The sequence below is a fragment of the Alnus glutinosa genome, chromosome 14, assembly GCF_958979055.1.
Source record: "Alnus glutinosa chromosome 14, dhAlnGlut1.1, whole genome shotgun sequence".
Lineage (NCBI taxonomy): Eukaryota > Viridiplantae > Streptophyta > Magnoliopsida > Fagales > Betulaceae > Alnus > Alnus glutinosa.
In genome coordinates, this window is record NC_084899.1 from 5,802,601 (window position 1) to 5,819,600 (window position 17,000).

At 34.7% G+C, this 17,000-nt stretch overlaps 1 protein-coding gene across 1 annotated transcript; it reads right to left on the reverse strand.

Annotated features, from left to right (window-relative positions):
• Nucleotides 1-2,114: 2,114 nt before the first annotated feature.
• Nucleotides 2,115-15,823, reverse strand: LOC133856677 (ABC transporter G family member 38-like). Its single transcript, XM_062291734.1, has 24 exons — nt 15,594-15,823; nt 15,397-15,517; nt 15,220-15,308; nt 14,766-14,850; nt 14,520-14,679; nt 14,356-14,432; nt 14,196-14,249; nt 13,465-13,555; nt 13,014-13,315; nt 12,608-12,889; nt 12,211-12,527; nt 11,813-11,973; nt 11,588-11,691; nt 11,060-11,282; nt 10,860-10,964; nt 10,412-10,536; nt 9,987-10,319; nt 3,870-4,160; nt 3,688-3,771; nt 3,458-3,591; nt 3,133-3,360; nt 2,864-3,035; nt 2,532-2,786; nt 2,115-2,372 (listed from the first exon to the last, which is right to left on the reverse strand). The coding sequence occupies exons 5-24, from the start codon at nt 14,644-14,646 to the stop codon at nt 2,115-2,117; spliced, it is 3,723 nt and encodes a 1,240-aa protein (XP_062147718.1). The 5' UTR covers nt 14,647-14,679; nt 14,766-14,850; nt 15,220-15,308; nt 15,397-15,517; nt 15,594-15,823.
• Between the last annotated feature and the right edge of the window lie 1,177 nt (nt 15,824-17,000).

Below are 17,000 nucleotides of genomic sequence, written 5' to 3' on the forward strand. Positions count from 1 at the left end.
GTTAGTCACTTAACATTAATAGACACACTTTGTTGTGTATGAAAGTATTATTGTTGATAGGACAACGTTAAGTTTGATAAGAAGAGCCTTAATTAGATCGTGTTAGATTAGGTAAAGCTATGATCTTTATTAGAAATGAAGGTTATGTCAAACCACCAAATGTTTGGTAGGGTTACTGAATGATCGAAGCCGAACAATCGGCATGATAACTGAACGTTTGATGGTCGGATAGAATGATCATTTTGCCCTTAGTATACGCTTAAGGGTATTTCCATTTAAATCAGGGACTAATATTAGATTATTTCACAGATTCCAAGGGTGGAAAGGATGAAAGAGATTTTTTGGAGGAATTACACAATCAAGGCAAATAAAACTTATACGGATGCTTGTTATTTCAATTCTTCATGACATGATTATTTTACATGGCAAACGTGCATGCTTTACAATTCACATGAAATACATTTTACAATGATGAGAACTCTACTTGTGTGAAGAAAAAAAGTTGATGAGTAAGGAAGGGGTGAAAATATGAGTTTTTTAAAGGGAAAAATGCAAAATCAATCCCTGTAGTTTACCTAATTTACAATTAGTTCATTCTGGTATTATAATGAACTTAGAAGTCAATGGGGTTTGCCAAAAAAATAAATCACTTCCTGCAGTCAAATTCCGTAAAAATTTGAATGGATTCCGTTAGTGTGCCACATTAGGGTCAATAAAATGACGACACTTGTCACTCCTATAAAAAAAAATATAAATATAAAATATATATAACTAAAAAATTAGAGAAATAAAAAACTTAAAGAATTTTATTTTTATTATCTATTTTTTTAATAAAAGGAAAAAAAAAATGAAAAAGGGATGGCTGACGGCTGGGGTGGCCTGCCAGCCTCCCCATGAGCAGGCGGTGGATTTACGGTGGCGAGCATACAACTAAGTTCACCACCTAGAAACACATTATCCCTGTGTATTGATGATTGGTCTTAGATTGAAACACTTGATATTATTTACGTTATGATTTGAAGTTGTAGCTCTCTGACGAGAGTTTCAAAGTTTCCCTTTGTTTCTATTTTGTCCAAATGCAAATGGGGTGACGTGTCATAGAATCAATTACTAATTAATTTTTCGTCAGGGCGTTACACTACTCCTTAAGATAGAATCTATAGTCCATTTATTTAATCAAAGCGACATGAGATTTCTACTTGAGATGGATTTAATGAAAATTTATTATTCTGAAGCATTATATTGGGCAGAGTGTTTTAGTAAAGAGTTCCCAAAACTAAATGTACAAATGAAATGAGATTTTAATAATACAAGAATAATCAAGAGATTAAATTGAGCACTCAATGATTAAGAGGTAATGAATTAAAGTGACGTTTAATTTATGACTTTAATTCGACTACAAATTATTTAATGGAGAGGTCAAATGCAAATTAAAAGAAGTCATTAGAAGTATTTAAATAATAAAAAATAAATACTAAAGTGAAATTACAATTATTTAGTGGAACTAATTGTAATTAATAGTAATCTAGGACAAGTTGTGAGATAACAAGTGTCACCGGCCTTTTGGAGCTAGTTTTATTTTCCTTTTAGGTCCATCCTCAAGTTGATTATTACCCTTATTGGGCTTGACCTAAATGCACAAACTTTTTCCCAGCCGTGTATGCAGTAGCATGGTGGCTAGGGTTTTCCATGTCCTACTTTAACTTGGAAAACTAATCCTATTTCTCCCTTGCTATTTCTTCTTCTTCTTCTTCTTCTTCTTTTTTGTTCATGATTAATCTTTGCCATGTTTTCTTGATGCTATGCATGGGATTTTTTTCGATGTGTTTTATACATATAACCCCAACAATTTTGGGCTGGGCAATAATATTAAATGGGTCTGAACATTGTAAAAAATCCTCCATCCATGTAAATGCAATTGGGCCTCTTATGCTATTGTTATTGTAGAATCTAAGAATCCTTGTATTCATTTCAATTTGTTTTAGAGGTTAGGGCTCCCTCGAAAATTGTATAGTAAATACAATTCAGTTCATTTCAATTATATTTTACAAACACAATCATCGATCAAAACACATTCATCTATCAACTCAATTAAGAGGCCTGTTGCACATTTCTTATCTTTTCTGAAAGTTAAAGGCCTTCAAAGAGGCAGCAAATACAAAAACAAAGAGCACACAAAACCCAATTAGTGCAAGAGAAACCACCCACAAGAAGTCATATCTGAACCCAAAGTAATCCCTGATGAACACAGCAACTGTCTCGCCTGTGTCCAGCTTAGTTTTGATGTCTCCATACTGCGAAGTAGCCAACCCGTAGAAACTCCATGATACAGGGGATACCCAAACATACCATCTCAACCACACAGCAATTCTCTGCAATCAGTCAAGTTGTTTAAATTACAATTTTCTTTCTCATAGCAATTGCTAAATACATTATAATAGTAAGGAAAAACTTCACTTATGGAGGATCACAAAAATGATGAAATATTAGTGATCAGTGGTTGTAAGTGTAATTATAAGATGAAAATTTACCGTTCGGGGGATCACAAAGCCGGTGAAGAGATTCCATGTTGAGTAAAAGATACCGGACACTATGGAGGAAACTTGGTTGTTAGGACTTACTCCCATGACCATCATTCCATAGTATACGTGATAGAGAATTGTGATGAACATGAAGAACATGTTCTGGAAGAACTTAGTGGCTGTCCATTCATAGGCAATCATTGCATAAACTATAATCCCGTAAATAAGAACCTGAGCCAATACATATGGGATCTCAATTGTGACCTGAAAAATTAAAGAGTAAGGTTAAGGCAAGAGAGAAATTAGTGCAGTTTCAATGGTCATCAACATTTTATGAATACCTGTGCAATTGCAAAAGGCAAAGCAGAGTACATGCCGGCAGCTCTCTCTCTATAATAAACTGTTCTTTCAGCAGCTAAAACTGGTTGCACTGTCCCAGCACTTTGTGGCCCCAAAAACATAAGTGCAGTATACATGGCACCCAACCCATTGAAAATTTCTTGCTTTGTTCCCCTATCAATTTAAAATCTTTAATGAGTTATTTATGGACTCCAATAAGACATGCAAGCATGTTGTTCATAATTTCTGCCACATTCATACATGTACGTACCTTCTAGTGCCAAGACCTTGGAATATAACTCCAAAAATAATGGCCATTGAAGTGCTAAACACAAGTCGCACGGCATTGTATGGTGTGTTCCTCCAATATGACTTGTGTTGTTTCCACAGGCAGGCTTTGCATTGAGTAGAATAAGAGCGAGAGTACTTAGAGGGAAAGTGGAGTTCTTGTGAATCCGGAGGAGGGGTACTCAACTCCTTAAGCAAAGCTTTGTTTCTCCTGCATAAGAATATCTGAGGGATTAATTTTAAAGAACTAGAGATCATCAAGTTGTGCGTTTCTGGGTAAAACCCACTAAGAGTATTTCTTAACTAACCGAAAAAGATCTGATCTTTTGTATACATCTGCAAATTTTATTCCTGAAACCTCTTCTTTTGCATTTGTTGTCACTTCCAAGGCCCATGTTGCTGGGTTATAACCATTTTTAATTCTATCAACTCCATATATTTCCTTTGAACACAAGAAAAGAAAAAGAAAAATTGAGTGGATAATCCAAAGAGAGAAAGAAAGAAAGCAAGAAAATGTTCTAGTTAGGTTTAGGGCTACCTCAAAGTAGTTGATCAAATGGCGAGACTGTGGCCCAAGAGGACCTACATATATTTCTTCACCTCCTCGTGTCAATAGAACAAGCTATATTTAGAAATCAAAAGCATTGAGATTTCATGAGTCACAAAAGGACTAAATGATTTAGAGTGTCTTTGTACATATAGACATCAACTATTTCTTACCTCATCAAATGATTCAAATATGTCTATACTCGGCTGGTGAATCGTGCATACTACAGTTCTTCCAGTGTCCACAGTACTTCTCACAGTTCTCATTACAATGGCAGCTGCTCTTGCATCTAGACTTGTGGTGGGCTCATCCATGAATATTATTGAGGGGTTTGCCACAAGCTCCACTGCAATGGTCAACCTTTTGCGTTGCTCAGTAGATAGTCCATTTACATTTGGAAACCCAACTAAAGCATCTCTTAATGGTGTTAGCTCAATCAACTCCATGACCTCTTCAATAAAAGCCTGCAATCATTAAGTTTTAAAAGAAAATCACTAAAGTCCATTGTGGTAGCAAATTCTCGGGGAAAAAAAAAAAAAAAACATGTATAAGATGTATATTACATGAGATGGATATTAAGATGATGTGGAGCTTATCCATTGGAGATGATCGAAACAATTAATAAAAAGAAATGTTACGAGTACCAATGAATAAGCTCTACACCATCTTAATATCCATCTCTTAGTAAAAAATTTAGTACATCTAGCATTTTTCATATTACATACGTACATATTTCTTGTATTCATGAAAATTATCATCCAGAATAATTGGTTTCATAATTTTTAGGGAAATTAATAAGTGGATTTGTAAACGTAAAAACTTGAGCCTTAGAAGGTTATAATTGACCATACATTACTTAGGATCGAGTTTGTTATGAGATAACATAATGCATTTGATTTTGTAAAATTGTTCATTGATTGTGGAACCATAGAGTGCCGTTGGAATTGTAAACAATGATGAGAAATAGAGTTATTTGAGAAACGCATTTTAATTAGATCTTTCTTTTTCTTTTCTTTTTCCCTAAAAAAAAGGGGGTATTTTGAAAATTTTGACAAGATTTAACGGAAAATTCTAATGGAGGATTGAGATCGAAATTTTTTGAAAAGTGGATATCCTAAATTGAAACGTTTTAAAGTTTATGTATTTTCTTTCAAAAAAAAAATGAGAGTTCAGGGGTTATAAGTGATTGTTCTCCCTAGAATATATTAAGCGAAAGAGAGCGAACAGAAGTAGAAAGAGAAAGATAATGATGAAACTGTTAGGACTACATCTAACTATATTGAAGTATATTATTGTTTATAAGGAAAAATGTGGTAGGTAATATGTTAATCAAATTAGGAGATTTGATTACACTTATACATGAATGGTAAATGACTCAATACCAAAAGTATCAATCAACTTAATATGGAGAATATTCTAAAATATTCTAAAAGAAATAGAATTGATTTTTTATTTTTATTTTTATTTTTTGAAACTGAATCTAGTGCAGACAACACTAAAATCTCAACGCAAACTCGGCCTTCAAAATTGTTGATGAAGTTGATTATGATCCTGTGCGGTAAGAGAGCAAAGATTGATGTGGGCTTAGATGAGCAACGATCTAATGTGATGTGTGCAACGTTAGATAATGAGCTTGATTGTCGGCCTAGTGCGAACAACACGAAAATCTGAGCGCAAGCTCGGCCTTCAGAATTGTTGATGAAGCTGATGATAATCATGTGCGGCAAGCGAGCAAAGATTGATGCGAACTTAGATAAGTAATGATCCAATGTGACGTGAGCAACGTTAGATAATGAGGCTTGTAAGGCTATCAGTTGGTGGACCGATGGACGGTGACAAAAGATTGCGGGCAGAGGTGGCCGGCCGGAGGACGAAAGTACTCAAAAAGCCCAAACATATTGTATTTTATTTTTTTATTTTTTGTTTTACATTCGTGTGAATGCAAAATTTAAACATCGTAACTAAGGCTATTTGAACATGCCGTTGACATTCAAATGGGTGGGAACTTTTTTGAGATTATACTTCTAGTTTTAAACAAGATTTTCCAAATCAAACCTAGGCCAGGTTCAATGAGCCTATAAATACATGTCTTTCTTACGCTTCATTGAGAAAACTAGAAAGAAAAGAGACCTTTTGAAATAGACTAAAAGAGAGTCATTGAGAATCTTTGAGAAAGCTTGTGAGAAAATGAGATGAGTTTGAGCGCTAGAGCATTCAATACTATATATTCTCTAGCTGTAACACTATACCGTCTGTAGAAATTAAACACATGTATTGAGGTAATTCCCTCACAATTTCTTAGTGGGTTTCCAAGGAGAACATTGAGGAATCAACTTAGAGAGCATATCAAAGAGTACAATTGAAGAGTAAGACTTAATTAAAGTGAAACGACCCACTTCCAACAACACAATATTGTTTGTTTGTTATTATTTTGAATAAGACTTTTTAGGAGGTCACCGTTCCTGGTACTATATATTCTCACAGAAACACATTTAATTACAGAGTTCTGAAAAGTTCACGACCATCATAGCTTTAAAACACGTTGTATCAAAAAGAGTGTAAATATACATATAAACACATCACATTCCCATATTCAGGCCTGTGAAATGTCACATAAAGAGTCAGATTTGAGAGAAGATGGAATATTGTAGTGTGTCTTGTGGAGTTTTGAGTCTGTAAGATTGAGTCTCTATAGCATTGTACTTGCTCCTTCTGGCAGTGATATATATTATCCACTCCATATATTGGACTTAATTTGAAGTCCATCAACTCAATTGTGGGTCTCAATGTTTTTATTCTTTTTGTTGGGTGTTGGACATTTTCTCCAAGTTGACCTGTACTTATTAGGAGAAAAAGAAATCGACTTATAAAAGTCTATTGTTAACCAACTCGAAGTCCTTCATAAAAGAACATTTTTCACCCCTTTCAAAAATTCCATCAAACACAATATAAATTGAGAGAAAACAAAAACGTAAAAAGCCTTATTTTTCTTGTTTTAAGGCACCTCACATGAGAGCTTTGCCCAATGAAGAGAAACCGCATGGCAGGAGAGAACGAAAGATTTTGAGTTGTGCAGTGTGAGTTGCAATCTCATTTAAGTGTATTGAGGCTTTAGATTTTGACTGATTTTGTTTTCATCATTTTGTATTCTATCCTTGATAATGAATTTCTTTGTGATCGCTTGAATTGGTCGACATACCTCACGTTGAGGGAACCACTTAATTCTTGGTATTCCTGTGTGTGATTGTTTTGTCTTATTTACCATAATTATGGTCTTTTGCATAACAAGTAGTATCAGAACCAGGTCTAATATTCAAATTAACAATTATGGTAAATACGGCAAGCACCAAGTATGAAGTAGAAAAGTTTAATGGTGAAATTTTTTTTTTTCCTCTTTGGCAGAAAATTATGAAAGATCTTTTGATTCTGCAAAGAATCTACAAGGTTTTATTGAGAAAGGCAAAGAAAACCCTGAAGAAGGACGATGGTGACTGGAGAGAGATGGATGCCAAGTTTTTTAGTGCGATCCATCTTAATTTGTGAGATCAATGTGATTCATAAAGAAAAAGACAAGACAATTTTGCAGAAATTAGAGAGTCTATATATCGCAAAGAATTTGACGAATATGCGACTTGGCCATTTAGGCGAGCATAATATGTTTGAGATTTACAAGAGGAATTCGTTGAAAGGTGTGAAGTCGTGCAAATTGGGATTCTGCAAATACTATTTATATGGGTAGCAACGAAGAGTCAGCTTTAAAGTGCAATCTCATACAAGCAAATGTGTTTTTGACTATATGCACTTAGAAGTTTGGGGTCTAGTAGAAGTATCTTCAATTGAAGGTGCATATTATTTCGTCAGTTTAATTTTATTGATAATTTTTCAACAAAGGTATGTGTTTATTTTAAGAAGTACAAGTCAGAGGTTTACACCATGTTCAAGCAATAGAATGCATAGGTGAAAAATCAGATTGGAAGAAAGTAAAAATATTTGAGATCCGATAATGGATTGGAGTATAAAGATACTGAATTCTTGGAGTTATGCAAAACATAAGGCATTACTTGTTACCTCGCAGTTAAATGGACTCTACAACAGAATAGAGTTGCTAAAAGAATGAATAGAACATTGCTGAAAAATGCAAGATGCATGAGGTTGAATGTAGTATATATTGTCAAAGAGTTTTTGGGTTGAGACAGTTAATTATGCATGCTTCGTCACTAACCGATTTCCATCTGCAAAAATGATTTCAAGATTCCGGAAGAAGTATGATAAGATAAACTAGTTGAGTATTCAGTGTTGAAAAATTTGGTTGTCCTCCATTCGTTCACGTGCAAAGTGGAGAGTGGTCGAAATTAGATCCAAAATCAAGAAGACGTATATTTCTTGGTTAGGAAACTGGTGTTAAGGGCTAGAGGTTATGAGATCCAATTTCAAAGAATGAAATTGTCAACAGAGATGTGTTATTTGATGATGCCTATATGGTATGAAAAGGTGAGGACGAAACATCGAATGACAACCAAAAAGGGAAACAAGTTGTGGAGGTGGAGTTTGATGATCAGAGTTCACCCATGGATAAGAGTAATGACGAATAAAAGAGATTCACAGTATCAAGAAAAACCTTATTTTTAGCATAAGGCAAGAAGAAACGTGATCGAAAAGTATTTGAGAGGTATGGATTTGAGCATATGGTTTACTTTGCTTTAATAGCTAGTAGTGGAGATCCATCGTGTGTTCATAATTGTATGCCAAAAAATGTGGAGTCACTACAGGAAAGCAAAACTTCTAAGTCAATAAAATTGCCCAAGGGAAAGAATGTTATAGGTTGTAAATTGGTCTACAGGAATATAGAGTTAGCTATGAAAGCTTTTTTGCCGACGGGATTAGTAGAGAAGCGTGGTGTTATGTCTAAATTAGGTCTTATGATCTTGAGCTTGAGTGGCACTTGTGGATTCTGATTGCCCTTAGAGGCTTTGACAGAGACATCTTGAGGAGATTCGTATTGTGACTTAATGAAATTCGAGTAAAGGTGGAGATTTATAAAGGGACATGTTTCTCCCCTTTGAAAAATTGCATCAGACACAGTTGAGTGAAAAAAAAAATCATAAAAGCCTTATTTCTCTTGTTCTAACGCTCCAGACATGAGAGAAAAGTCAGAGTTTGTCTTCGGTTTATAGTGCCGCATAGGGAGAAAGAAAGAAGTTTTAATTTTCCTGGTGAAAAAACAAAACAGCACGACAGACAATTCGTTGATGTTAGTTGTAATCTCTTTATTTTTCTTCTCTTTATGTCTTAGGATTAGATAATTGTGTAAAAGAGAATTCTCTTTGGCATTTGTGAGAGTGATATTTGAATGTATTTGTGAATATCTTCATGATCAACTTTGCTGATAGACGTACTTCACATTAAGATAATGTTACGTACCTAGGGTATGTGACAATGATATTCTTGAAATTATATTAATGTCCCTCTTTAATAGAATAATTAGGTTAGGTTTTAAATAAGGTAAGAGCCGTAGATTATTATTAGCAAAATAAGGAGTATTGCTCATAAAGCAATATCTCCATTAGAAAGGAAATAAGGGAATTAATTATCCCATTAGGTTTAGTATTATTTATGTAATATTTATTTATTGCTTTCGGTATTTTATATTCGGTTTTGTAACCCTATAAATAGGGGCCTTGAGAAATAAAATAGAATGAAGAAGAAAAATTATATTCAACTCTAGTAGTTGCTCTGGGAGGTTTTTTAGGGTTTCTCGAATAATCCTAACATTAGAAAGCCTAGGATATCTTGAATTATCCTACCCAAATCTACCCAAATTATCATAATTATTATTGTTCATCCCCCATTACGGAGGTCAGTAACAGATAACCACGTTATTCTTAGTGTTCCTGCATGCATGTGATTGTTTTGTCTTATTTACCATAATTGCAGCCTTTTGCATAACACACTCGATTAGGTTTCATGGTTTTTTCCATTTTGACTTTCTTGTAAAAAATCTCATGACCCATACTTTTGTGAATGATGATTCAATTAATGTGAAATTAAACAATTAACATGAGGCAAAATATATCGATAATCTACAAGTCAATCGTTGATATATGAAGCATGCCATAACATGATTGTGGTTATGGTTAATATGGATTAATTATATGTGCTCTAAATTACTTAGCCCATTGCTATTCACTGCTCTCTAAATCATCAGGTAGATTAACATTGTAGGAATTTCAAAAACAGTTGCAACAAAGATAGACAAACACAGAAGGTTAGAAAAAGTTTAAATATATTACCTCTCTAGTCTTTGGATCAACCTCTGTTGGGAGACGAAGCCATGCTGAATATAGGAGGGACTCATAAACAGTGACAAGGGGTGAGTGAATGTCATTTTGTTCACAGTATCCTGAAACTCGTGCAAAAGTTTCCTGCCTCTTTGGGTAGCCTGAAACGGTGATGCTTCCCTCTAAATATCCGCAGTTTTTCCTTCCAGCCAAGACATCTAGAAGTGTCGTCTTTCCAGCTCCACTAACACCCATTAGAGCTGTCAGGATTCCTGGCCTAAAAGCTCCATTAACTCCCTTCAGAAGTTCCAATCTATTATCTAAAACACCTTGATCTTTGATTGCCTATGAAGTAGTTTGTAGCAGAAATCTTTTAGCTTTTTTCGATCAATGTACATACAATTTACATGGATCATAAAGATTTAAAGCATAATTACCTTTGGCATGTCAACCGAATATCTGATATTTTCAAAGGTCAGGGAAAGGGGCATGAATGGGAGATGCATTCCTTGCTTCTTAGGTCTACCAACTGCAGTGACTTCTGTCATTTCATATGCATGGTCTTAGGAATCGCATTTTATGAGCTTATTTCGGATTGCATTAAGGAGCTTAAAAAATGCTTTTACCTTAAAAAGCCCTTTCACTCAAAAATAGGTATGTTTGGTAAAAAAAAAAAAATAGGAAACGGTTTTTGACTTTTTTGCTCTAAAAAAAGTTTAAAACTGGGTTTTGGAGATGTTTGAAAATGAGGATTATTTTTCTTTCTAAAAGCTCTTTCAGTTTTTTCTTTTTTTAGACAAAAGCTACGTTTCTCAACCCAATCCCAAACAGATCTTAAGTTTTATTTAGACAATCTGAATCTAAGAGCTAGCTTAATGGCCTTACCTTTTGGTGCATTATTAGTGCTTGTCCTGCTGGAGCTTGTTCCATTTTCTAGTGTCTCCTCCCCCTCAGTCTCACTTATTCTGTTAGTGTACTTCTCTGGAGTATCTTTTGACACAAAAATCACTTGAGACTTCCCATATTCTGCAGAGAGTCGACATAGCAACATGTCTATCAATTCAGTTGGAATAGCAAAGAATTACAAGATCGAGGAAAATAAAAATATTGATAATTAATTATTGAGTATTGTTGAAAATGAGAATGCTTACGATTAAGATAAGCAAGAGCTAAAGCAGAAATCCCATTGAATATGAACATGAAACCAATCAATACAACAAGACCAGTCCATGGCCAATGCGGATTGATGAACACCCCTCGTGCTTTCAGGACGGATATTCCTAGAGCTTCTTTTGATCCATCATTAACCTACATTTGGTTTTCACATTCAAACTTGTAGAACTATACGATGGGATATATAATATGAAAGAGAAAGAGCGAAAGCAGAGAGAAAAGAACTGATGAAACGTTTGGACTACATTCTGTCTTTATTGAAGTATGTAAAACTGTATTACAATTATTTATATTTATAGGGAGGTTAGGAGTAGTGAACATGCAAGAAACTCTAAACTAAACAAGAAAGGAAATAAACGTAAGAAATAATATAAGATATTCTAACAAAACTCTTCAAGAAAAATCATGCCAGGAAGAAAAAAGAGAAGAAGGATACTCACCTGTTTCCAAGCCTTGCCAAGAAATTCATTTGTTGAAAGTGCAGTTTGCGCGTACGTTAAGGGAGACAACCAAAAGCCCCAAATCAACCAATTCGGTGCATTTTCTGAATGGAACATAGAGAACAACATTAAGCCAGATTTCTACATAATCATGTTCAAGTTCATTTCATTAAATATCACGAACTTAGGGAAATATTTTAAGTAATGTTGAACTATTATAATTACCTCGTGATATTACAAATCCACCAAACAACAGAAGCCCAATGAATGCAAGGCATCCGGCTGTGTTTGCAACAACATGGTCCCTAGACAGTGCAGCCATGCATCGGAAAAGTGAATATGACATCTGTGCGGTCGCTGTGAGAAGGAGAAAATGTCTTAGCAACCTGATGCATGAAACATAAATTGGTGATCAATGAGCAAAATCCAAGAAAGAGAAACCGGCAAAGAAAATTGATTTTTGAGTAGTGCTATTTAGTAGACTGATACAACTCTTATACAATCCAAGATAATGTACGTTTAGATCACATGACTAATTTTTACTACTACATCTTCAAGTTGTATGACGATCGCATAACAGTTTACTAAATAGCGCAGTACCTATTGGTTTTACATATACTGACCTCATCCCACTTGGATCAAATCCTATTACAAAATAAGTCGTGGCAACCCAAAAGGCAACTTCAATCAAAGATACAGGAATCCCAAGGATAGAAACTGGCAAGGAAAATGCCCATGAAGGATAGAAGAGGAGGTCTCTTTGCTTATAGAATACAGGAAGCTTATCAATGGTGGATGGGAGTTCGGAAAATCCAGAGAACATTATTGTCATGAGCCCAAAATAAAGAGCACCAAGGTAGACTACTCCATCTTCTACAGTACTGTGATGCTTTCTGGCTTGTGCAAAGACAGTTGCCGCGATGATTGCACAAATTTCAAGCTGAAATGAGAAGAGTGGAAGTCATATAGGTGTCAGAATTCTGTTGAAGGGCACAAAATTACAGGGTTACTAATACTAACTTGAACTGTCTTGAAAATATGAAAAGGTGCACTCCTCTTCATCAGAATAGCTTCTCTTGACAAACAAGCCTTCATCAATTCTTTCACGTTGGCTCCATATTTGGATCTTGTCAAAGATGCAGGATGGCTGTTGGACCTATTGAATGGGGTGGCAAGCTCGCGTTCGATGGCTCTTCCTACGGGAAATGACTTGAAGGCCTTTGCAAATTCGTTGACAGAAATATAGTGATAAGGCTGTTCTTCATTTACCCAATACTGTCTCTGATCCTTCCATGATATCACCTATAATATGACACAAAAGATTGTCATCAATGTAACAACTCTGATACTTGAAAGTGGTGAATTTAATTATTTAATTAAAATTTTAACATCACATAAAGGGATATGGATCATGTTGCATGCTTACTTCCTGTAGGTAGTCTGCAATGGCTTTTCTGTCGGGACATCTGAATCCCATGTACTCAAAAAACTCAAGAACATATTCACGGGGTCCCTCGTACACAATTTGTCCCTCCGAAAGAAGAATAATGTCATCGAAGAGCTCATATGTTTCTGGCGGAGGCTGAAGAAGACTGATAAGAGCAGACTTGTTCAAGATGTGGGTTGATTGCCTGACTGAGTTTATTATCTGAAATGTGGTTGAACTGTCAAGACCGTTAGATATATTGTCCATGAAGAGCACATTTACAGGTCCAACCAGCATCTCCCCTGCATCAATTAAAGTTCCGTAAAATTAGATTTTTCTCAAAGTAACTCAATTCAAAAGTAGAATACTCAGAAGTTTAGATTATTCTGAAATGAAAAAAAAATTACTGATCAATTTCTAAGCTGGGTTTGCCTTTCATATGTCAATCTACCTGTAGTGACACGTTTCTTTTGTCCTCCTGATATACCCCTTATCATTTCATTCCCTACAATCGTATCAGCACACACGTCCAGTCCTAAAAGCTACGAGAAAAAAAAAAAAATAATAATAATAATAATAATAAGAGAGAAATATGTTACGATTCAAGTGTCTAACATATATGACTTAAGTATAATTTTAATTATGTGTATACAAGTTTTTAGGCACTTTCTCATTGCAAGCCGGTTTTCAAAGGTAAGTTTTATCCAAAATTTGTATTATTTTGAAAAAACCAGCCACCATGTTGAGTATGGAAGCGAAAGTTGCGGCTTTGTGGTCGAACCATGCACGAAAGGGCCGACCTATATAGGCTGGATTAAAATGATTTATACTATATATCTATAGACTTAATATTAAGTTATTGAATATTGATAAATGAGTGGAGCTGCCAAAAGAAAAAATGTTTCCATCGGATCAGTGTCGATAGAGTGGGCAGTCGTGGCCTTGGCTGCGGACCATGGTGGTATGTTATAATTAATCCTTAATGTCACACATGGTTTAAGTACAATTTTAACCATGTGTATATAAACTCTTGGGCATCATCTCCTCTCCTTGCAAACCGATTTTTAAAGATGAATTATACCTAAAGTTTGTATCAAATAAATTTAAATTAATCCACAAATTGAATTAATCTTGTAGGCTTATTTACTGGACATCATAAGTAATAGATTGGCCTCCACATACCTTAAGAACATAGTCCGTGACTATGACTTCCTTGTGCCCCTTCAAAACTGATGCCTATATGAAAAAGAAAAAAAAAATTAAAAAAAAAAGATCGATCATGAAAAAAAGTCTCTTTGAGTCTTCGGCATGAAGGCATACATAACTCATTGTGTTTCCTTACCTTCATCAAAGCATCAATATAGGGATCGGGCTTTATATTGAGTTGCTTCTCTCTTCTCAAAAGCTCCGTGAGCATCTCTAAAGCAGTCAATAATAAAAATTAAAAGAAAAAAAAATGTTAAAGGTTTATGAAAAGCCTCTATTATTATACATGTTGTAACTTACCATAGCCAGTACCAACTCCCTGACATTTTGCAGAGAAGGTTAAGGTTTCTCTAACTGTTAACAGAGGAAGATGAACATCATACTGGCTAATATAAGCAGAAGTCCTCTGGGGTACAAACTCGTGCATCTCGTGGCCATTGTATGTTACTTTTCCAGAAAACTATGATTCATGCATAAAGGAGCCATCAAAAGATCGAGTTTGAAATGTTAAGGAAATTCAGAAAACTATGAGTTTGACTGCTTTACTTTTAGTTCCGAGTCAAGTTTTCCAGACAAAGCTTTTAGTAAGGTGGACTTCCCCGAGCCTGGCGGTCCTAAAAGCAGAGTCAACCTGGAATGCACTTGTAAAGGTTAAACAAAAGTATAATGAAACAGAGAAATGCTATTTACTAAGACTCTGTGTAACTGTCAGTCGTGGCATTGAAAATCAATATTTATATCAACAGGGATTTATAAAAAGACAATTAATCATTGATTTTCATTGTTACATCATCCTAATTATATAATTGCATGTCCACATAAAACTATGAAAGAAAATGCTGAGATCAATGCAACTTTTACTGCAATTCATTTACAAATTCAAGTGAGAGTCTAAATGAATGTCCATATGCATGAAAACCTATAATTATATACAGGAAAGATGAACAGGGGAAACTGTAAGCTACTTCAAGACTCGAGCTGCAGAATCTTCATATCTTACCTGCCAGGCTTGATAATGCCACTAACATTTCTAAGAACTGAGAACTCCGTCTTTTGACTTGGAAGAATATGGAGGCAGTGCGCTATACCCTTTAAGACACAGCACAAATCATGATAAATACAAGAATATCGTCTCAAAAATTTTAAGGCAAAATTACATTCTCCAATTATTACATACCTCTATAATATTCAAAAAGTAGTTGAAGATTGAGGGTAAACCTCTGCTTCCCAGATAGCATTTTGCTTCCACATTCAGATTCTCGAATCGAACTTCTATTGTTGGCAGATCCAGAGTAACTCTTTACCAATCAAATAAATATAAGACTTGTCAGTGTGAGTGAGAAATCTACATAAACAAGGGAAAAAGTTTCCCACCTGTCAATTCTCTTCTTGAGCTTCTTCAAGAACTCTTCATTTTTATCAGCATTGCTGATCAACCTGTCCAACAGCTCCTTCCTTTCTTGAATCCGAAGCTTCTGAAGATCGATTTCTTTGAAGTCCCCGGCAACTCCATGCAGCAGACCTTTACGTGCCCGATCGTACGTTGGAAGCCTTTCAAGAGCAGCCCATTTGAGAGCCTGTTCATCATCGTTTTGAAGTGTGTCTCTGCTAGTGCTTGTCACATGTGAAGGTGATCTACTGTGTCCAAAGTCCATCGTTAGAATATCACCAAATATCTCTCAAGAGCAAGACACCAAAGCAGTAGAGATCACCCAGATATCATTCGTCAGGAAAGAGGGAGGTTGGTGAGTTTAATGAGAGAAAATCCAAGAAAATTTTGCCATATCAAGTGGCTATTTCTATAGCATACGTGTAAAATTAAGACCAACGTAGCAATAATTGTAGAAAATCGCCGAGGATCTCACCACTTTAGGACCAAATATTAGAAGTATCAATATCCATTATTTAGGGGAATTTCATAAGTTTATAATATTATAATTAGAAATCCTTTTTTGAATTCCTCTTGGGTGCATTTACTATACCGTTCTTTTGACCATATAACAATGCACTTTTTCTTCTTTGTAAGCGATAAGATAGGATTTGAATGCATGTTTCAAAGAGGCTAGGTTTACCTTATGTAAAGTAGTTTGTCTCTTTGGCTTAGCTGTTTCAATACATGTGATTGGAAAAAAAAAATTAGAGATTTCAAAATATTGCTAATGAAAACGTGATTTTTAAAAACTTAGTTGAGCGTTTGATAAATTATAGAGTTTGAGAAAATAAAACCTTAAACTGCATTTAAAATCGTGTGTTTTTATGTTTTCATGTTTTCAAACGGTCATTTTTAGAAAAAAAAAAAATTAATTAAAAAAAAAGTTCATGGCTACGTCTTTTCAGACTTGATATAGAAGATTAATTCTTTATAATTAGTAATTTTAGAAGACACTATTTAATTTATTATTCTTGTGTTCTTCAAAGAATGATATGGCTTTTAAAATCACTACTTAATTAATTAAAATTCAATAGTAATCAATCACAAGTTCAATGTTAATTTTAAGAGTAATGATTCACTACCACCTAAATATACAACTTTTTAACATCTTGCCTATGTGGCAAGGTGGTCCCTTACCTTAATTTATTTTTAAAAAATAAAAAAATTCAAAAAGTAGTAGGGGACCACCTTGCCACATAGGCAAGGTGGTGAAAAGTTATATCTTTAGGTGGCAGTGAATCATTATTCTAATTTTAAAAGCCACATCATTTTTTAAGAAATACAAAATTGACAAAAAGAGTGACTAGCTTCTAACGCATTACTCCTTTATATCTATTAATTAGTATGTA